The following is a 23,143-nucleotide window of genomic DNA, read 5'->3' as shown; positions in this document are numbered from 1 at the left end:
GGCTTTTGCATTTTTTAAATTACTAAATAACAATAACTGATTAATTGGTCCAGATGCACTTACTTATACGATTGTAAAGTAAAATAGGATAGTTGATGTTGATCGCTGAGGACGTGCAAGCCATAGAAATGTAATAACCTTTTCCAGCTGTAATTTCCCATGCAATTTTTTTATGAACTTCTCTGCCCATCATTTCCATGACTTCATCTACAATTGTGAATAATTAAAAGAAAAAAACAAAAGCAAAACAAAATCTGAAACTTTCCTTTTCTCCAAATTGATTGTTGGAGGCCAGTTTCTCTGTCCCACACAGCATAGAAGAGGGAGAATCTGGAGGTGGTTGGCCAAGTGGAAATTCCAGTGGTGGGTAAGCAGAGGACCCTCAACTGGGATAAAACCAATATAACTGATCCTGTGCCCCTACCAAACTTGAATATGTCAAGATGGGCTTCTTGACCAAAACAAAGGAGAGTTTATGTTCCAGAAATTGTTTAAGTTCGCTTGTATTTGGGGATATCTATACCCAATTTATCTATACAACAGTAATCCTAACAAAAACAAGATTGAATAAAGGCAAGGAGAAATGTTTTGCTTAACATCTCCCATAAAATAAAGTACATAAGATATTTTCATCTTCATTACAGAGTAAAGCGTGAACTTCATGTCTAAAAAACATGCTCTTGTTCTGATATTGTTTTGTTAGAGAATCTCCTCCTGCTGCTGGTCCAGAGAAAGATGAGTTACTTCTTCTCTCACTCAACCATCTTATTAAGTGTTGCAGATCTTCTTTCCAAAACAGGTTTTTCCAGTTACTTAAGCACACAATAAGGTTTTGATTTCCTATTTTCTCTAAAGGGTATGTCCATGCTGAAAACACTACAATGGAACAACTGCACTGCTGCAGCCCTTCAGTGTAAACTCCACCTATGCTGAAAAGAAAAAAAAACAAAAGCAAAACAAAATGCTGATGAGAAAGGTTCTCATGCCAGGATAGATAATCCACCACCCCAAGAAGCAGTGCCTCGGATGACGGAAGAATTCTCTGGTTGACTTGGTGCTATCTACACCAGTGATTAGGTCAGTGTATCTACAAGTCTCAGAGGTACACCTAGTAATGTAAGTTTTTAGTATAGACCAGGCTTTAGAGATGGCCCATTGAGGATGCAAAGATCTTACATGATGATAAGCCTATCAAATGGCATCTAACATCATTAATGGTCTTTACATCCTCAGTAGTCACTTAAAAATTAGATCAATGTGCCTACTTCACTCAGGATTGTGAAAAATTTCATACCCTGATGACCAAAGGTAAGTCTACCTAACCCCATTTGTAGACATGGCTAAGTCAATTGAAAAATTCTGTGAACCTACCTACTATTTCTAACAGAGATGGGCAGATTAATTATATTGATGGAAAAACCACTTCTATCAATGTAGCAGATCCTATAGCGCTTCAATGGCACAGCTGCAGCCTTGTAGCTGGGTCATTGTGGTGGGAATAGTGGATACAAAGCTTTAATATAGCTTAGAAACTGTATCTCTCAGAACAGTCTCTTCCCTAGTCAGATTCTGTAGGCTGGTCTGTGCTTAGGCTTGGTGTACAGCAGATGGGTTGACAGGAAAAAAAGTTGGTATATCTACATTACCCAGGGGTCTGGAATAGCTAATCTCTAAGCAATGCAGTTAAATCAACCTAACTCCCCAGTGCAGACAGCACTAAGTCACTGGGAGAATTATCTTTACCTAGCGACCATCTCTTGGGGAGGTGGTATACCTACACGGATAGGGAAAGCCTTCTTATTGGTATAGGTAACATTTCACTGAAGTGTCACAATGGTGCTGCTGCTGCATTTTAAGTGTAAGCATTTAAGCCTTTTGAGCTTTTATTGGTATAACTATGTCAATTAAGGTTAGATTTTTGCTGATTAGTTATACTAGTAAATGTCCTAGTTTAGACTGTTACTCCAGTATATCTTATTTCAGTTTCCTAACCAGAATACAGCTAGGTCTACATGACAGACTCATTCTGTCACAGCTTTGTCTGTCAATGGTGTGATCCCTGACCAACATAGTATCAAAGGAGCAGGTAATAGGTAGTCAGGCCTAGAGATAGGTTGAGTCAGGCCTGATAGAATTGCAGTCAGTGCCAAGGGTCAAATGGTGAAGTCATGAATCAGAGCAGAGAGTCAGAACTAGGTTATTGGGAGTCAGAGAATACAGGAACAGGGCTGGTTCTGAGGCAAGAGCAGGGCTGGGACAGGTTAAGAATGTAAGAACGGTCATATTGGGTCAGACCAAAGGTCTATCTAGTCCAGTAACCTGTCTGCTGACAGTGGCCAATACCAGATGCCCCAGAGGGAAGGAATACAACAGGTACTCATCATGTGACAAACAGAGGCTAGGAACACCATTCCTACACATCCTGGCTATAGCCATTGATGGACCCAACCACCATGAATCTATCTAGCTCCTTTTTTAAAGTGCTAGTCTTCACAACATCCTCTGGCAAGGAGTTCCACAGGTTGACTGTGTGCTGAGTGAAGAAAAACTTCCTTTTGTTTGTTTTAAATCTGCTGCCTATTAATTTCATTTGGTGACCCCTAGTTCTTATATTGTGGGAATAAGTAAATAATTTTTCTTTATTTACTTTGTCCACACCAGTCATGATTTTATGGACCTCTATCATATCACAAAGAGGATGAAAACAAGAAGGGATGAAGGGCAGGATCTGGACTGTGGTTACGGAGGAACAAAGCAGAACCAGAGCTTGGCAAGAGATGAGCACAGAGCAAGCCCACCAACAGCAATTCTAGGCCTTAAGACAGACATCAATGGGCCCCTGTCCCCCTCTCTTAGATGGGGCCACAAGCTCCCACTGTTCTGGAGAAGCCCCAAGTGCCCCCTCTCCTGCTAGAGGAGCCATGTGTCAACCCATCTCCCACATGATCATTTTTAGACTGAAAAGTATGTGTAGAAGATTAGCTCAAGAACTCCTGAGTTATAATCCTGACTCTGGTAACAACTTATTGTCTGATGTGTCCTTGGACAACTAATTTAATGTATTCCTCAGTTTCCTTGTCTTTAAAAAGAGTATAATAAAATATATTTCATACCTATTTCAGAGAGATGTTGAGAGAATTCATATTTGTAGATCATTTTGAAGATGAAAAGCACAATATAAATAGTTAGTATTAGTCCCAGTCTTGCAGGCAAGCTGTGCATATTCTAGGTTAACATCATTCTAATGGCATCCATCTGCATCTTGAATACAAGAAAGAAACTGTAAGACTGCCTGTCTATGATCAAGGCTTTTTCATGCAGCTCACCCTACTGTTTGGCATTTAGCCAACTGCAATAGCCTATTGAGGAGGGAAACAGCTCTGAAGGAAAGAATGTGCATGTTAAGCAGAAGGCGGCTTTTGCAAAGGGTGAGAAAAATAAGACAAATATCACCAACTGCCAATGTACTCACTGGTGTGCTCAAGAATGAAGCAAGACAAAGGGGAGGAAAAAAGTTGTAATAGGTCCCTGATACCTTCCTCTTCGTATCCCCCACTAAAAATATATATATCAGTCCACGTGCACTGCAGGCTGCAATAAAGAATTCTTCTACCTCAGGACCAGGTCTGCTTTACATTAAGGTTGCTTCTCTGTGGAAAAATATGGGAGGGATTAGTTTGGAGCTACTTAAAGCAATCCAGAATGTGACCAAACTTTCACCATTATAACAATGATGCCAAAAGTTTGAGGGTCTGTGAGGTCAGGCCAGAAGCCAGGTCACATTGAGAAGGCACCCACGCAATCGGCTTTTCTACTAGCTGGATAATGATCTTTTGATTCAACTGGACTCATCTCACTATCAGAGGCGCTCTGTGCTTTGTTGGTGATCTACTGGGAGCTAACTCCCAAGTCTTCCTAAGAAATTACAGGATACAGTGCAGAATCATCTGAAGCTTCTGTTGCCTACATATCTGATGTCAGAACTAGTCTCCTTACTTAGTCTATAAAGTGCTAGCGGACCATTTGTTGTTTTTTTCTGTACAGACTAACTCGCCTACCCCCTGAAGCTTCCTCCCACTAGTCATCTATAGATTCATTTCATTCAAAATGTGTTGCAGCTTTACATTGCTGCAGTGCTGTAACAAATATATAAAGTTGCAGCCAATGTGTCCTCCTTCATTTTCTACAAGATTTCAGTCTGAGGCTGCTACATCTAGACTGCAGACTTCTTGTGCAAGAAGCTTTTATTGAAAGAGCTCTTCTGCAAAAACTTCTTGCACAAGAGCACGTCCACACTGCAAAAGCGCATCGAAAAAGTGATGTGCTTTTGTGTAAGAGAGTGTCCAGACTGCATAGATGCTCTCGCAAAAGTAAGCTCTGATTGCTATGCATAGAACAGTCAGCAGGGCACCTGTGCTTTTTCTTCTTTCCTCTTTTTGCGCAAAAAAACCCTCTTTCCCGTCCACATTACCTTTTTGCGAAAAGCATTCCGGTAGAATGAGGAATACCTATTGGAAAATACCTGCTGGAAAAAACCCTCTGTTCTTTCGATTTTTTTTGTGCAAAAATGTGCCTGAGATGTGGACGCTCCATGAGTTTTTTCAGAAAAATGGCTGTCTTTCTGAAAAAACTATATAGTGTAGACATAGCCTGAGAGAGGTCAGCAGATAGCCACTTTCCTCTGATGCCGTTTCCTCTTTTATAGGGCTTGGTATCCTTAAGTCCAACTGGGCAGTAAATAATCTTTCACAGATGCACTGAGGCCTGTTCCCATATAAGGGTTAGTCACCTTGGGTGCAGCTACACAGCCAGGCTTAACTCAAAATAACTTGAAATAACTGCTTTCTGTGTAGATGTGGACTAAGTTATTTCGAAATAATGCTAGTTATTTTGAAATAATGCTGCTGTGTAGACAGCCCCTGTGACTAACCTACAGAAGTTCTGGAATTTGTATCAGACCTAGCTAAAACACTGAATTCATTTTTTATTAAAATTTTAGCAAAAACGTGTCCCTGTTTTCTGCTGGCTGTTTTTTGTTTTTACTGTCTCTGCAGCAGTCAGACTGTGCCTGCTGTGATATGTTCCCTGATTTATTAGGAATAGTCCACACACAATTTTTGTATTTGTATAACTATGTGAGTTAAGAGAATGATGTTTTCCTGACAAAGTTATACAGGTAATGATGGACATTGTTATGCTAGTGTAAAGGTCCCTTCTTGTGTGGTACAAAGTTCTACCAGTATAAGCTGGTTTCTATTGGTATTACCATGTCCACATAGAAAGGTTACACCACCTTAACTATGCCAGTATACTCAAAGCAACACATATTTTCTACGTAAACAAGACCTCAGGAATGTGCTTGCCTTCCAGGAGAGTGCTGCCTCCCAGTTAAATGGTTGAACGCAATAGAATCATGGTGCACAAAATCTCTGACCATGCAATTCTAGGATTTGGTGCATCTCCCAACACTGAATGCCAGAGAACAAAACAATTCAACGAAAAGGTATCGGGATGTAGCCCAGAAGATGTGGTGAGAGGGAAAATAGCCAAGTCCAGAGGCTGAGGAATAGACTGGGAAGAGGAGACTGGAAAGTTAAAGTGGTCAAAGAAGGGAGTGGAGTTGTGAATTGAACAGAAAATCCTCAATGTTCCCTTTCCTGTTTCTCACTCGGATTATCAAAACTATCCAGCAGCCATGTACAGACAAGTGTTCCCTATCTGTGCTATGAAATGCTACCAAGTACCCTTAAGTTGGGTTGGCCCGTGGCTAAAGTTAAAAAATAGCCCTTCTGCTCATAAAAGATTCTCATTTTTTACTCTAGCTTTACCAGCAGGTCTTAGGACTCAGCTAACTGAGGCTACATCTACATTGCATCCCTCGTGAGCAAAAGCATATGCAAATGAAGTGTGGATTAGCATATTGATATGCTTCATTTGCATAATTAATTAAAGGGCGTTTTGTGCAAGAGGCTTTTGCGCAAAAAAGAGCCATCTACACAGCTCCTCTTTGAGCAAAACCCCCCACTTGTGCAAGAGCCGTTCTTCCTCATTTTTTCAGGAAGAACGGCTCTTGCACAATAGGGGGGTTTTGCGCAAAGAGGAGCTGTGTAGATGGCTCCTTTTTGTGCAAAGCCTCTTGCGCAAAAATGCCTCCTAATTAATTATGCAAATGAAGCATGGGAATATGCTAATCTGCGCTTCATTTGCATAGGCTTTTGCACAAGAGGGATGCAATATAGACGTAGCCTGAGAGTCTGCATCACAAGCAAAGGGGGGGAATTTATAAGGAAGGATTACAGGCCAAGATGGATGAGCAAACATTTCAAAGAGGTGAGTAAGAGAAATCAGAAAGCCTAAAAGGAATGAAAGATGAGAGGGATTGGCAAAGAAAGCTACCACTTGGAGGTCAGAAAGTGGAGGGATAAAGTGAGAACTACCCAAAGCCAAGCAAAATTGGATCTTGCAAAGGGAATTAAAACCAATGGTAAAAGGTTCTATAGCCACAAGAAGAAAACAAGGAAAGAAGAAGTAGCCACGAAGCACTCAGAAGGGATTGAGATTAAAGATTACTTAGGCATGTCCCAACTCTTAGATAAATACTCTGCCTCAGTTTTTAATGGGGCTAATGAAGAGTTTAGGAGTAGTGGCAGGGAGGATAATGGTAACAAGGATAATGGAGGCAGGAATTTCCACATCTGAAGTGGACGTCAAACTCAAACAATTTAACGGGACTAAATTAAGGGGTCCAAGTAATCTCCATACAAGAATATTAGAGGAACTAGCACATGAAATTGCAAGTCCAATAGCCAGGCATGTCCAAAGTCCGGCCCGCGGGCCAATTGCGGCCCGTGTTCCGGTTTAATACGGCCCCACAGGTAATTTGGCAATATCTATCTTTTATGGCCCCCAACAAATCCATATGTATTGAGATGAATACATTGTAAAATCTCAGTTAATGTCAGTTGGTCTAAATCAGTTATAAATATATTTGGACACAACATGGATACTTGGTGTTATGTTCCTGTTCATATTTTTTGAACTTAAAAGTTGACAGACAACCTTTATTACCAATAATATGTAATGTACTTTACAATGTTCCTGACATATATTTCAGCTTCCTGGATTTTTTTTTCATCTGGCCTTCAGATATGAAAAGCAGAGTGATTTAACACCTGTTTAGATTTGTCATCCATGTGACGAAATGAAAAGTATGCCGTTTGCAATAAACTTTGCATAAAATAGTTAATTTGCATTTAATTTTAATGGTTCAAAGAATGTCAGGCAAAATGGTCGGCCCTCACGCGTGTTCACGTCATCAAATCTGGCCCTCTTTGAAAAAAGTTTGGACACCCCTGCCAATAGCAAAGGTATTTAATTAATCGGTAGATAATCCAAGAAATTGAAAACCTATTTTATGAGAGGAGACTTAAACAGCTTGGCTTGTTTAGCCTAACCAAAAGAAGAATGAGGGAAGATATGATTGCTCTCTATAAATACATCAGAGGGATAAATAACAGGGATGGAGAGAATAATTTAATATAGTGCCAATGTGGACACAAATGGCTATTAACTGGCCATCAACAAGTTTAGGCTTGAAATTAGGTGAAGTTTTCTAACCATGTGAGGAGTGAAGTTCTGGAATAGCCTTCTGAGAGGAGCAGTGGGAGCAAAAAAAACCCTAACTGGCTTGGAGACAGAGCCCTAGATGGAGAGGACTCCGAATTTTTACAGAGAATTTTTTCCCACGATATTTCTACACAGCAGGGCTAACACCAAAATAAACTATGCAACTTGAGCTATGTCAATTGCATAGCCTAAGTTGAAATAGCTTATTTCAGCTTTTGGTGCTGTCTACACAGCAGGAAATCTGAGAAAGAGAACACTTCCTCTGACTTCCTTTACTCCTCGTAAAATGCGAGTTTTAGGAGTCAGAGTAAGAAGTCTTCCAGCTCGCCATTATTTCAACCTTATGTTGAAATAACTGCTTGTAGTGTAGACGTGGACTATGTTATTTTGGAATAACTGCTGTGTAGATGTACCCCCAGGTTCCTGCCTGGTGGGTTTTGCTTATGTGCTCAGGGTCTAACTGATCGTCATATTTGGGGTCAGGAAAAATTTTTCTCCTAATTAGATTGGCAAAGACCTGAGGGGTTATTGACCTTTCTCTGCAGCATGGGTCACATAGGTCACATACAGGTTTAAACTAGTGTAAATGATGAATTCTCCATAACTTGAAATCTTTAAACCATGATTTGAGGACTTCAGTAATACAGCTAGAGGTTAAGAGATCTATTACAGGAATGGGTGAGGTTCTGTGGCTTGCAGTGTGCAGGAGATCAGAGTAAGGCTATGTCTACACTATGGGGCTTTATTGGAAAAAGGTACACAAATTGCACTCCACAATTTGCGTAACTTTTCCTGATCATTTTTTTGGAAGAGGCTTTTCTGCAATTTGGCCTGTCTACACTGGGCCAAATTTCGGAAAAAACACCTATTTCGGAACAGCCCCTCTTCCTTATGGGAGGAGGAAGACAAGACTTCCGAGAGTGTCTGCTCATCCGCAAAAAAAAGCAGAAGCGCAGACGCATTCCCTGGATGCAGCAGAGAAAACCTTCGTAGACTAGAAATAGCCTAGATCAGTGTTTCTCAACAAGTGATACAAGTACCTTTAGGGGTACGTGAGAGAAGTCTGGGGGGTATGTCAACACAACTGAAATTTGAAGAAAACTGAATTTTTGTTTTAAGTTTTATTATTATTTGCGTACTTTTTACTTCCAAAAATGTCATTGCCCAACTGGCTACAATTAAGTTTTTTAAACAAATGTGTTTCAATGGTAGAAAAAAAAATTGTGTGTCTGAAAACTATAGGTACTGGGGGTACTTATAATTTTTATAAGATACTTAAAAAAACCCAACACGTTGAGAAACACTACCCTAGATGATCATGATGGTTCCTTCTGATCTTAAAGTTTATAGGCCTTTGTCTTCACTGTAAAGTTAACCTGGTCTGGGAACCTCAGTTAGCCTATTCCATGTGAGTGTCTATTCCACAAAGCCACAATTAAGCCATACCAGAGTTTCAACATCCTTCACTGGTGTGAAGCACTAGGCATAGCCCAGGGATCTTAGTGTTGCAGTAAGCTGTGCTGCTCTAAGACTTATTTCATAATATATTGTGGGAGAACTAGTCTGTCCTTCCTGGGCACCTGGGTGGAAGCATTCTTAGCGTGTGAACTCACTACATTAAACAACTTGTAGCTTGTCATGCTCTAGATTTCTGTCCATGGCCTCAATTCCATTGAATGGCAAAATATGGATCCAGTCAGGAAAGATGATCGGTTACAGCTGTTGGCATTAAAACAATTCTGATTTCAAAATCAGGAGGCAAATTTAGGGCAAGACACAAGACAGGACATTCCAGCAGAGGCTTGTCACACTGAGAAGGAAACACCATGCTTTGCGAGGCAGATCACACTAATTAGAGGCAGACTTAAAAGAATGGAGAAAATTAAATTAGGTTTTAATATCTATGGGTTCTCCCTATGCTCAGTGGCATCTGCACCCATATGGACCCTTTAAATTAAACACTGAGGTTGGCTCCAGTCGGCGCCGGTACTCCTCGCAGTTGTGAAGAGTAAAGGAAGCCAGCAAGAGCATTTGCTTTCATTGGCCTCCCTCCGTGAAAATAGCACCAAGTTCAGCTTAAGGTAAACCAACTCCAGCTATGTATTTTACATACGTACGTACGTACCTTAACCCAACCTTTCAAGTCTAGTGTAGACCTGGCCTCTGTTGAAGTGAGAGTTGTTCTCTTTCTGGGGGAATTCCTGCCTGTGTGACTTGTAGCTCTGACGGGCTGCCTGGGGGAATTCTAAGACGGTTCAGGAGAACTATCAACACTCAAGTTAGTTAATCTACATCAGCGCTGTATCAAGTGTAAATGGTATCCAGGTTCTAGTCTGTTTGTTTATGCTGCTGGGCTGTCTCCACACAGCCTATATTTAAGGCACCAACAAACTTGAGTTAAAGGAGGTTGTGTGTTGCTGGGTTAGGGACAACATCTGAGTAAGATCCTGTGTCGACTGTTTACTGAAAACGTACCCTTAGAATTACAATAAAATGCAATAAGTACTGATGATAGAACAGGGGACTACTGAGTCTGCTGACTCTGTGTAACGGGTAGGAGAACAAAATGCAATGTCTATGAATATATCAAAATATGACATCAACTGGCAAAAAGTAAAATACCATAAATCCTGCTTACACTACATTAATGAAAAGTGATGCCTCCATGTAAGAGCCAGCACCCAACAGAACATGTTAGCCTGGTGTTGGTGGGTAGTTTAAAGTCTCTGCAGCTGAGTGGTGGGTGGGATGTGGAACAAGTCATCACAGGCCACTTGTGACAGGAATTCCAAGGGAGGCTTTGCAGCTAGTGTCTTTCATGAGCACGAAATTCAATCCCAAATCAAAAAAGTTTAACAAAGGCAGAGCAAAAGAGAGACCTGCATGTCCCTATCCCACTGGTTCCTAGACTGCAGGCCAGTGATTTCAGTTCTGCAGCATGCAACAAGCTTAGCCCTGTGACTATACCCTGCAGAACTGGGCAGTCTAGTGGTATCTGGGGCCTTTACATATGACCTATACCACCACCCCAGGACTGTAGGACCAACCACCCCCTGGGGCAAGCCTGCATTAAGTAAGATCTGGCGCCAACCCAGACCTTGCCTCTTGCAGAAGTTTCCCTTGAGGTGTTACCAAGCCATTTAACATCCTCTCGCCCTTCCCCTCCCCCCCCCCCGAATCCTCATTCCAGACTGTCGGGCTGCGCGCCTGGAGAATGCGCCTCTGGAATGCGCGGCTGCTTGCACAGGGACAGCGTGTCACAATGCAGCTGCCGCCGAGCCCAGCAACTGGCCCGCGCCGGTTGCTGCCTGCAGAGAGCCCGCAGCTGCCGCGGCGCCCGGTGCTGAGCTGACTCCGCCGAGCAGTAACCGCAGCCAGGCAGGGAGGGAGGGGCAAGGGGCTGCGTCATGCCCACCAGCGCCCCTAGGCCCGGCCTAGGAGCAGCCGCCACTGGGAAGCGGATGATATTTACAGGTAATTAGTGCGTCTCTGCCCCTGCACCGGCACAACCGGATTGCCGCGAGGTAGCTGCTCCTGAGGGCCGAGCCCCTGTAGCCGACAGAGGCGGCTGAAGGCGCAGCGGTAGATAACTAGCTGCATCCTACCCAACACGACAGCGCTGCCAGCATTGCCACATTATCATCACACTATAAACGAGCATTTTCTACATTACTGGTTCCCAGCAGGAGCAACAGGGGCGCAGCGCATGCACAGAGCAGCAGTAGCAGTGCTCTGTGCAATAGGCTGTGCGCTGGTGCTGCGGCTTTCTTTGATTGGAGGGGAGTCCTCGTAGCTCGATTGAAACCCTTCTTTTTCTTGCTCTTTTTTATTATTATCCCGGCTGTCCCCGTCAAGTCAGTGTCTCCATGGTTCAACCCTCCGGGCTTGGTTAATGGGTGCGTGTGAGGGAAACGCACCCGGAGCACGAACGTGAAATCGACACTTCCCCGAGCTGGAAGCGCTTGTGTGCTGCTCAGCCGTGCGCGTTCTGTATTGAAAAAGCGCGCCCTCGGCCTAGGCATTGAACAAAGAGGCCAGCTCAGCATCTCAGAAGAGCGCCATGTCTGAGTGGCTGTAGGAGAAGCTGCTGGTAGCGAAAGAGATTTCTAAGCACTGCAGTTTAATAGCAGTGCCCAAGCTGGATGTTTACTAGAAACCCATTTGCATTTGAAATGTCTGGAAAACAGGCGACAGGGAAAAGGCCCTGCAGCTACACTGAAGGACTGAGAACAAACTTCAGTGTATTTAGCTTTGAAAAGTGCCTCTTAAAAGTCCATCCTGAGTCTCTAACTTTATAAAGAATACATAGCTTGACAATTGAATTATACACATTCATTTGAGAGGAGCATATTGAAATTGAGCTATCCTATCACATAAGTGATTGTAAAATCACTTAAGCTTTCCCTTTCATACTTGAAATGCAAAGAACTGGAAACAAAATATGAATTGTAGAAAGTATTTCAGACATGGTCCATATAATTGAGAGTCATGTATCCAATACCTTAGGCTGTACTCTGTATATTATATACAGAAGTATAGTTCTGCCAGTGGGGTATGATCCCAATAAGAAAGTATTAGTAAAATATATTTGTGTTTGTGCCAGTGTAGATTAGGGATGTTAAAATGATTAACTGGTTAACTGTTTTAACTCAGGGCCTGATGCCTGGCCCACTGCCTAGCCCCACGATGGTTGTGGCTGTGGGGTCCCACCGCAACTGGCCCACTGGCCCCTCCGTGACCAGGGCTGCCTCATGGTTACTGGTTAAATGTTTAATTTCTTTAATGTAGATTAGGGATGTTAAATATAGTTTAATCAACTAATAAACTAATCGATGGATGTCAATAAGCAGGGGAGCTGCAGCGGGAGTAGCTCCCTGTCATGGCAGCTAATCCCACTGCAGCTCTACCTTTTAAATGTATTAAGAACCAGCAGGCTCTTAATACATTTAAAGGGCTGAAGCACAGCAGGGGGACTCATTGCGAGCCAGGGCAGATGATTGCTGGCTCTTGCTGGGTCCTCCATGCTGAGCTTCTGATTTTTAAATGTATTAAGAGGTTGCCAAAATTGGGAGTATCTACACAGCAAATATTTCAAAATAGAGCGCTCTTCCTCCAATTTCCCTTACTCCTTGTATAATGAGGGTTACAGGAGTTAAAGTAAGAAGTCCTCCATCTTGACAGTTTTTCGACGTTATTTTGAAATAATGCTAGTTATTTCAAAATAATATTGCTGTGTAGTCGTATCCTAACATAATGTCTATACTATGAATTTTTTTCAAAATAACTTATTTTGAAATAACTCCTGAATAACTATTTTGAAATAGCGTGTCCACACTACAAGCAAGGCTCAAAATTAGTCTGAGACAGGCCCCCTTAATGTGGATGCACTACCTAAACTTAGGGTACATCTACACAGCAGGGCTTAACTCAAAATAAGCTACGGAAATTGAGCTACGTCAATTACATAGCTTATTTTGAAACTGGGAGTGTCTACACAGCACTTATTTCAAAATAGAGCACTCTGACTTCCCTTACTCCTCGTACAATGAGGGTTACAGAAGTTGGAGTAAGAAGTCCTCCAGCTTGACAGTATTTTGACATTACTGCCTGCTGAGTAGACACGGACTAAATTATTTCAAAATAACACTAGTTATTATTAGTCCTTAGAGTCCCAGGAAACACTGGGGAGTAATTATTTGGAATGACTCTGAGGAATAGTTATTTCAAAATAGCAGCATTGCCACATCCACACAAATTCTATTTCGAAATAACTATTTAAAAATAGTGCCAGTGTGGATGCTCCAGTTCTATAACTATTCAAAATAAACATGATTCCTCATGACAAGCAGGAGTTATTATTTTTTAAATAACCAGCCTGTTATTTCGAAATAATGCACTTAGTAGTGTGGATGCTCCACCTGTTATTTCAAAATGAGGGGAATTATTTTGAAATAAATCCCTAGTGTAGACCAGGGCTAAGGTGCTACAGTAATACACATAGGAACAGCCATCCTTGATCCCCAATTCCTGGAGTTCAAACACCATGGTGTACACATGGAAAGACTTTCCTGGGGCTTACGCCAATTTAGTTAAGCTAAAATCAGTTTTCATATTGATTTAACAGGTGCAAGTGCATTGTGTGGGCAAGAATGCAAACTGACAATCCCTATATTTCTCTTGGGGTCAGATATTCTCAGTCAGATGGACCTTTTACCTGGAAATGCCTCTATCACGTACACTAGAACAGAACTAGAATGTATTGACCATCCATGCAGGCTGAAATGCCAAACTATCCATTCAGGAGCTTTCCATAAGCCAAATCAATAGCAGAGTTGAGATTAGCGTTGAGTTCCCTGCTCCCAAATCTAGTGCTCATATTAATAGACCATGCCTCTCTCAAAGAAGCTGTAACTGCAAAATGCATATTGTAGAAACAACAAATGAACTTTACATTCTACATATATAGAGTCAAACTCAGTATTTTCACCAACATTACACATTTTCATTCACACTTTTCCTCTCATTATCCCCTCTGTGGAAGGTTTTTAGGCCTTTGAATCTGCATAGAGGCACATCTACTAGCCATTCCTGTTCACTTGCCTCACCATGCCACTGAAATCCTCCTCCATATATTTTTCCCCTGTTTGATCTGCCCCTTTATCCAACAAGCCCACAATTTTAGGCTGTATTTAGAGTCTCTTGTGGCTGTAGAATACACATGAAGCAGGGTTTAGCCTTAGAGATGCTGTCTGCAAACTCAGCACTGCATGGGCTTGCATTGAATCATAGAATCATAGAGCTGGAAGAGACCTCAGGAGGTCATCAAGTCCAGCTCCCTACCGAAGGCAGGACCAATCCCAATTTAATCAACCTAGCCAGGGCTTTGTCAAGTTGAGACTTAAAAACCTCTAGGGATGGAGATTCCATCACCTCCCTAGGTAACCCATTCCAGTGCTTCACCACCCTCCTAGTGAAATAGTTTTTCCTAAAACTTGACACAATTTTTGAAAAAAGTAACATCTATTCTTCTGAAATTGAGGGGGGCCACTAGAGAATGCTCATCTAACATGCCGTGGGGAGGCCTTATCTACACTGGCGTTTTCCTAAAAATCTCCCAATGTGATATTATACCAGTAGTAGCAATATTGGGGCTATTAGCATAACACCACTGATAAACTGACCATTAGTATTTAATCTGTCTGTATTACTGACTCCAGGGCTGGCTCTAGGTTTTTTGCTGCCCCAAGCAAAAAAAATTTTGGCCGTCCCCTCCCCCCCTTTTTTGTTGGCTTTTACACGTTTCACTTTTCAATGGTTTTTGTTTTTGTTCTCGTTTTTGTCCCAGCATTTTAGCCCTATAAATAACAAATATAATTTTAATTATTTTTTTTTCCATAAAGGCAAAGGCGCTTCAGGTAAACTCCTCCTCCCCTTTCACTCGCTGCTGAGTCACAACAGCCTTTTCCCTGCTTTGTCCAGCCCTTCCCTATGGACAAGCACCCCTCACTCCCGACCCACATGGGGAACAGGGTGCAGGGACAGCGAAGAGCCAGAGGGGCATGGGGAACAGGGGGAGCAGGGTTCACTGTGGGGAATGGGAGGCACAGAGCCAGAGGGGCGTGGGGACCGGGGGAAGCAGGGGGACTGGGTTGCGCAGAGCCAGAGAGGTGCGGGGAACAGGGTGGGGGGTACAGGGGTGGTGCGGGGAACGGGAGGCGCAGAGGCAGAGGGACGCAGGGATTGGGGGGAGCAGGGTGCAGGGGAGGCACGGGGAATGCGATGCGGGGAACAGGAGAGGCAGAGAGATCGGGGTCCAGTGGCAGTGTGGAGAATGGGGGGCACAGACCCAGAGGGGCACAGGGAAAAGTGGCTGTGGGATGCAGAGGGGGCGCAGAGCCAGAGGGGCGTGGGCCGGAGTGCAGGAGTGGCGCAGGGAATGGGCAGCGCAGAGCCAGAGGGGTGCAGGGATCGAGGGGAGCAGGGTGTGGGGTGTAAGAGCAACACAGAGCCAGAGAGTCGCAGGGAAGAGGGAGAGCAGGGGGAGCAGGGTGCGGGACATGGAGAATGAGCGGGGTGGGCGCAATGTGCCGGGTGGCTGGCAGGGAGCGGTCTCTTGCCAGCGAAAGGGGCTGGGGCCATGGCAGGACTGGAGACGGCGGGGCGGGGCAGAGTCTGGCCACACGGCGCTCCGCAGCCAGCTCCCAGAGGCACGCAGCCAGAGTCGAGCTCCTGCAGCCCTTTAAAATTGGTGGGGCAGGGTGGGGCCGGGCATTGCCAGGGGCGGCTGCTTACCTGGAAATGCCGCCCATGGAAATGTGCCACCCCAAGCACATGCTTGATTTGCTGGTGCCTAGAGCAGGCCTTGACTGACTCCTATTATTGTTACTGTTGAAGCTGAAGTACAACAGTTGGAGATGTTTAGAAAAGTGCCAATGTAGATAAAATCTAACTGGCCAAGTCTAGCCCCGGGCTATACAGATTGTATTGGGTTTGTAATGCTTGATCCTTTGCTACTGAAATCTGTAGAAAGATTCCCACTGGCCAGTCATCTGGCTGACACACACTCTCCTATGAGTAAATATTTTTCTGTGGAAAGCACACTTGTTAAGAGTGTAATGTTGGAAAGTGATCATCACTCTTTGTCCTGGCCACATTTAATTCAATAAAGTTGCAACATCTTTATTTGATGAAGGCAGGATCACCATACTATTGTAAATGTTTGATCACTGACAGGCAATTTCAACATAAGAGTAATAGTCAAGGTTATTTTTTAAAGAGTCAAAGGGAACTTAATCACAGCCTTAGTTCAACTAAAATGCAGTGTTTGCTTTTAGTGACACAGAACAATGAAGTGCCAGTAAAGCAAGCAATACATTTCACATCATAACTTGTTGGCTGTCAGGGCTAGTAACTATATTATGCAGGTTTACAGCCTACTGTATTAGTTCAAGGTTAGCATAATTTTCATATGCATTTCTGTAACTCTTTGTATAAAAAGAATTAACTTCAATATTTTTGTTTTCTAATATGGTTTTAGAAGGAGGACTTAGGCTCTGCAACATTGGGGTAGCCTATGTACCCAACTGTTAGGTACCCTGCTACTTAGTGGAATTCACAGCCCTGAGTTAAGTGGTGCACCTATCTTCACTTGTGATTCATAGCCATGAACTCTCTCTTGTGTGTAAATAATTAAATATTCATGGAAGCTGAGGGACAAAACCTGGCTGTCATGTCTCAGCTGAGTGTTCTAACCACTGGAGTATAGAGTCATTCTAATGTTGTCTCTGGCTCAATTACTATTTAATTATTTATACTAAGTGGAACAGCTTCACGAGGAGAGCTTAAGGGAAACCTGTCCCATAATACCTTATAGTCCAGTGGGTTAGGACCCACCTCTGGGAAGTGGGAGATTTCAATTAAAATATCTGTTCTACATCATACAGAGGAGGGAATGAAACTTGGGTCTCCCATGTGCTTTAATTACTAGAATAAAGGCTGAAAGAGAAAGAAATGTACAATCCTCTTCTCTGGTTGTTTTGTGCGGGTTTCAACATACTCCAAGCACATCTACTGATTGGACCCCATACGAAATGTAGAAAGGAGAACTAATTTAGCTGATTCTTACATGTGAGTTGGGAGCTGAGCTGTTGATCAGTGTCAGAATTTAAGTAGCTGTTAGAATTCTTTGAGGTGTCAAAAAAACCACAGAAGATCCTTTCACGGATCAGTAACTGGGTTAAAAAATAGAAAATGAAGAGTAAGTAATACATGGTCACTTTTCACAACAGAAAGTTGTAAATAGTAGGGACCAGTGTTGGTCAATGTATTTCTAAATTATCTGGAAAAGAGGGTGAATAGTGAGGAGGAAAAGTTTGCAGAGGACAGTTAAATCCAAAGATGATCAAGAAGAGAACAAAAGGATCTCACAAAACTGGATGACAGGGCAACAAAACAGCAGATGACATTCAGTGTTGTTAAATTCAAAATAGTGCACATTTGAAGACATCAACCCTCAGGTAATGTCTTTCTAGGAAACCAAAGTCATAGTATCACAGTACAAAGTGGAACAGATCGTTTAGCATAAGTAGTTGATATATATTTCAAGGGGCCATTGAAGCTGTTCCATCATGTATTTAGCTGTGACACTCTGAGTTAGTTCCCTGGACCCAAAGAAGAACTCTTTGTAAGCTTGAAAGCTCGTCTGTCTCATCAACAGAAGTGCAGGGAGATCCAATCACTTCTGCCACATCATGCCAGGCCCCCCGGTAATCCCCAAAGCTGCGTCCGCAGGGAGTGGGTGGGGCGATGGTGAGAAGGCCAATGTGCAGTGGCAGTAAAAAAAGCTGATAGGATGTTAGGAGGCATTAAGAAAGGAAAATAAAAAAGGGAATAACATAATGCCTCTAGATAAATTCATTGTATACCGATACCTTGATTACTTCATGCAATTCTATTCATGCCATCTCAAAATGTTACACTACAATTGGAAAAGGTACACAGATGGGCAAGGAAAATGATTAGGGGTAGAAAACAACTTCCATTCAAGGAGAGATTTGAAAAGACTGAAGGTTTAAGCCAGGTCTGGGTTGGAGCCGGGAAAGGCTGCCCTGGTTCTTACAGGGCCATGGTTTGCCTCTGGGTCACCCCAGCATGTAAGGGCTGGGCTGGGCTGGGCTGGGCTGGGCTGCCCTGGCTGTGACAGATATGGGGTAGGCTGCTGTGGTAGGAACAGGGCCAGGCTTCCCTGGCCACAGATAGATTTGGGCCAGGAGGGAGGCACCCCAGCCATGGCAGATTCTGTGGATGACTTTAAGGGTATGTCTAGACTACATGGCTCCGTCGACAGAGCCATGTAGATGAGTTTACTAGACATAGGAAAATGAAGCAACAATTTAAATAATCGCCACTTCATTTACATCAAAATGACCGCCACGCTGTGCTGATCAGCTGTTTGGCGGCACAGTGGGGCAGTCTGGACGTGCCGTGGTTAACAAGGGAAGCCTTTGTCGACCGCTCCAGTATGCCTCGTGAAATGAGGTTTACCAGAGCGGTTGACAAAGGCTTCCCTTGTCGACTGCGGCACGTCCAGACTGCCCCGCTGTGCCACCAAACAGCTGATCGGCACAGCGCGGCGGCCATTTATATGTAAATGAAGCGGCGATTATTTAAATCGCCGCTTCATTTTCCTATGTCTAGTATACTCATCTACATGGCTCCGTCAATGGAACTATGTTGTCTAGACATACCCTAAGTCATACTTCCCCAGCTATGTCAGATTGGAAGCCGGGCTAGGGTGGGGCCAGGCTGCGGCAGGGGCCAGGCTGTGGCAGGTCCCCACCTTAGTTGGGGTCCTTGAACACCTGCATGGCACTAAGTAGGCAACTGGATTGCCACACAGTTTACAGGAATCAGCCTCTAACTGCTAGAAACTGGGACTAGATGACAGGAGATGGATGACTTGGTAATTGCCCTGTTCTGTTCATTCCCATTGAAGTGCTTCCCATTGAAGCACTGATGGAAGACAGGATCCTGGGCTTTGTTTCTCTAACCCAGTATGCCCAGTTTTTATGTTCATGTGCCCAACCACTGACATTTAAGAGTAGAAATGTAGCCATGTTAGTCTGGTGCAGCTGAAACAAAAAACAGGACTATGTAGCACTTTAAAGACTAACAAGACGGTTTAATTGGTGATGAGCTTTCGTGGGCCAGACCCACTTCCTCAGATCAAATAGTGGAAGAAAATTGTCACAACCATATATACCAAAGGATACAATTAAAATTTTTCATTTTTTCATTTTATAAAACAATTTTATTTCAATTGTTCATGTTTTTTAATTGTATCCTTTGGTATACAGGCAGTCCCCGGGTTACGTACAAGATAGGGACTGTAGGTTTGTTCTTAAGTTGAATTTGTATGTAAGTCGGAACTGGTACATATTGTAGGGGAAACTCCAGCCAAACATTTCTCCAGAGCTCAGTTTTATTCTCCCACACCTCACTTCCCTCAGTCCTTTATTCTCAAGCTGAGGTGTCTGCTGAGGAAAGCCATTCCGCATCTCCCTGGTCTGTTGGGGGAGGCGCTAGCTTCGCGTCTCCCTGGTCTGCTGGGGGGAAGCAGCTAGTGCGGGGTTGCCTCACCCCATTTGTAAGTAGGGATCTGATGTAAGTCGGATCCATGTAACCCGGGGACTGCCTGTATATGGTTGTGACAATTTTCTTCCACTACTTGATCTGAGGAAGTGGGTCTGGCCCACGAAAGCTCATCACCTATTAAACTGTCTTGTTAGTCTTTAAAGTGCTACATAGTCCTGTTTTTTGTGACATTTAGGAGAGTACTTTAACTGTTGTAAACTCTGTTGCCTAGGGAATTTAGGTGCCCATAGAGTTAGATGACAGCTTTGTGGCAACTTTGTGGAAGTTAGTGGTACGTAAGGGCTGGTCTACACTAACATCAGCATAGCTACGTTGACCTAATCCCCAGTGTAGACAGAACTAAGTTGATGAAAAATGTTCTTCCATTGACCTAGCAAACAATTCCCCCAGGGAGGTAGATTAACTACAGCAACAAGAAAACCCATGCAATCACTTTAGTGAGTTTCTACACTGAAGCAGTACAGCAACACAGGTGCAGAGCTGTAGCTGTGCTACTGAAGCATTTTAAGTACAAACATAGCCTAAGTGTTGGAACTTAGGTGCCTAAAATGGCACCTCGGTTCCTAAATCTCCCTTGTTAATTCCATCACTAATGTTCTAGCTCAATTTTTGATTGCTAGTCAGTTTCCAATGGTTTAAAGAATATATGATTATCCTTAAAAATAATTCACCTTAAAATAGTAAGAAATGAATTTATTTTTTCAATACAGCCTGTACATTTGCTCCTACCATTTTTTTAATAAACAAAGTCTCCTGCCACTATATTGGCATACTCACATACCTCCAAAGATATGTGGTGAGAATTTTAATGTTCAAGTGTTAGGTCTTCTGATTTGATTGACGATCCTAAGGTCAAAGGCAGACATCATATGGTCTCAAAACCTGTCTTGTCAGGAAGATAAAGAAGATAAACCAGAACAACTGTATGATAAAGCTGCCCTAATATGACTCCTTTGCTCCTGAGCTATATGGCTTCAGCCTCTAACATCAGCACAACGCTGACTGACTGTTGGCAGGTGGATTAAAAATAAAGTTTGCTTTTGTTTCTCCACTTCTCTTGCTTTGTTCCAGTCTGAGACTCAGATTGTTCTCTGAGAATCAGGCTTAGATTTTTTTTTAAAAAAAGCTCAGGCAAATAAAAACAGTTAAATGCCATCATAGTGCAGCTTCAGGCACACGGTAGAGAGAACATCCCAGAATTCTTGCAAAGATTAGATTAGGAAGTTAAATGATAATACTTAGTGCCGTGGTGTCCAACCAGTTCTGAAGCAGCCAAAAAGCTAGTGGCTAGCATGTTGGACACTATGGACTGAAATTTAGTGTCAAGAAATTTAGATCGCCCCATATTCATTATGGGGGACTGAAAATCTGTGAATCATAGGTTTGAATCCAGTGTGGGTTGGTTGACATAGCTAATGCCTGTGTTGTATCTAGAGCAGGGGTGGGCAATAATTTTTGGCCAAGGGCCACTTCAAGTGGCCCTGGGCTACCCCAGAAGGGTCGGGCCTAAAATGGAAGGGGAGGGGCCAGGCTGCTTCCAGGCTTCCCCACCCCCAGACAATGATTGGTCTGAGGGTGGGGGAGCCCCTTTGCCCCTCCTTCCCACTAAGCACTGATGCCCCTGGCAGGGCGGGAAGAGGCTTTGCATGCTCCCCCACCTCCTGGCCAATCAGAGCTTGGGGGCGGGGAGCGCACAAAGTTTCCTCCGCCCTGCTAGGAGTGCCGTACACTCCTCCCAGGGTGGGGGCAGGGCGGAAGAAGCTTTGTGCACTCTCCGGCCCCCAAGCTCTGATTGGCCTGGCGCTGGGGAGCATGCAAAGCCTCCCTCCCGCTGTGAGTGCAGCGTGCTCCTTGCAGGGTGGGTGTAGGACAGAGGAAACTTTGTGCACTCCTCCTGTCACCAGGCCAATCAGGGCTTGGGGGCAGGGGAGTGCGTGAAGTCTCCTCCTCCTGCCCTGCCAGGAGCACGTGGTACTTCCAAGTGCTACATGCTCCTGGCAGGGCGGAGGAAACTGTGTGTGCTTCCCCACCCCCAGGCCGTAATTGGCCTGGGGGCGGGGGAGCAGCAGGGCCTCCATGGGTCGGATCAACCCACTTGGAGGCCTGGATCCAGCCTTAGGAGGCCCTTTTGCCCACCCCGAACTAGAGGAGTTGTGTTTACATAACTGTCAGTCTGGCTCCTTTCAGAAGGAGAGTTTTTAAGTGGACAAATGTATGTATAATAGGGGTGGGCAATAATTTTTGATGGGGGCGCCACTCCAAAATTTTGGTAACGAGCATGAGCTGGACTAATCTATAGAGGGGGTGCAGAGTCTTGGATGGAAGTTGGGTGAAGAAAGGAGCTTTTGATTACGAGATTGGGGTGCAGGAAAGGGTGTGGGGTCTGAAAGGGAGTTGGGGGGAAAGAAGGAGGGGGTTTACGGCACACAAAGCTTCCCCCTCACCCAACAGTCGCAGAGAGTCATATGGAGCAGCCAGCTGCTCTGATCTCTGGAGCTGCTATCTGCCTGTGGATCCAGTAAGGTGGGCTGCGGGCTGGATTGAAAGGCTTGGCAGGTTGGATCTGACCCCCAGGCCGGATCTTGCCCACCCCTAATGTATAAGTTTGTGATTTGTTTGCTTTTAGCTTTTGCTAAAGCACTGCAGAGATAAAATGTGCTTACCAAACTACACATCTACACATTCACATTTTGGAAACATACCCAATTACAGTACGATTTCAAGCAATATTTCTCAGTTTATAGCATCACCAGTTAATCTCCAAAAATGCTGCTGCTCTGAGAACTGATTTATCAATTTTAAGAAAGAATAAGCCGTGGACAGTTTTATCATTGGTTGGTTACAGAGTCCACTCTTCTGAGGTGTTAAGCATCTCCTGCAAATTGACGAGTGTTGCTGAGCACACTAAACAGTTGTGTACCCTTGAAAGTGTTTCTGAAAAAGTGGGGTATGAATTTCAAGTGCAACAGCTATTCCTGAATAACTCCATGTGTGAAGTGAAATAAGAGTATTCACATATGGAGTGAATCAGGAACACATAGATCAAATCCACGCGTAAATATTAAGCAACTTACAGGATTTGATCTACATCATATATCAGCCAGGCTAAAGACAGTCACTATCCAACTGGGATGATGACTTTGACCCTCATTCTGCAAAGACTTACACACATACTTAACTTCATGTATTGTGAGTAGTCCCATTGCCAGCTTCACATGATAAAGTTTCAGTCATCTGGGACTGGGAGTTATTGTTCTGCTGGTAGATTGAACTTTGTAGGGAAGAGCAACATAATTCTCTTAGGCTGTGTCCAGACTCAGGGGTTTTTTTCGGGAAAAGTAGCCTTTTCCTGAAAAAACTTCCC

The 23,143-nt window shown here is 43.7% G+C and overlaps 1 protein-coding gene and 1 long non-coding RNA gene across 5 annotated transcripts in view; one reads left to right on the top strand and one right to left on the bottom strand.

Annotated features, from left to right (window-relative positions):
- Window positions 1-796: 796 nt before the first annotated feature.
- Window positions 797-16,053, bottom strand: LOC112545581 (uncharacterized). The gene is made up of 3 exons (XR_012904195.1): window positions 15,919-16,053; window positions 3,114-3,261; window positions 797-929 (listed from the first exon to the last, which is right to left on the bottom strand). It is a non-coding gene; the product is annotated as an uncharacterized LOC112545581 (long non-coding RNA).
- SPMIP2 (sperm microtubule inner protein 2) overlaps window positions 10,893-23,143 on the top strand; it is a 104,013-nt gene continuing 91,762 nt past the window's right edge. For 2 of the 4 annotated variants that reach the window (XM_075930141.1, XM_075930142.1), the window contains exon 1: window positions 10,893-11,100. In XM_075930141.1, coding sequence (XP_075786256.1) covers window positions 11,034-11,100 — 67 coding nt within the window. In that variant the 5' untranslated portion in view covers window positions 10,893-11,033. The remainder of the gene's footprint in view (window positions 11,101-23,143) is intronic. The other 2 variants (XR_012904194.1, XM_075930139.1) reach the window with 2 other exon arrangements.

This window comes from Pelodiscus sinensis, chromosome 5, assembly GCF_049634645.1.
Source record: "Pelodiscus sinensis isolate JC-2024 chromosome 5, ASM4963464v1, whole genome shotgun sequence".
Classification (NCBI taxonomy): Eukaryota; Metazoa; Chordata; order Testudines; family Trionychidae; genus Pelodiscus; species Pelodiscus sinensis.
The sequence above is the reverse complement of the archived record's forward strand: the minus strand, read 5'-3'. Positions and strand labels throughout refer to the sequence as shown.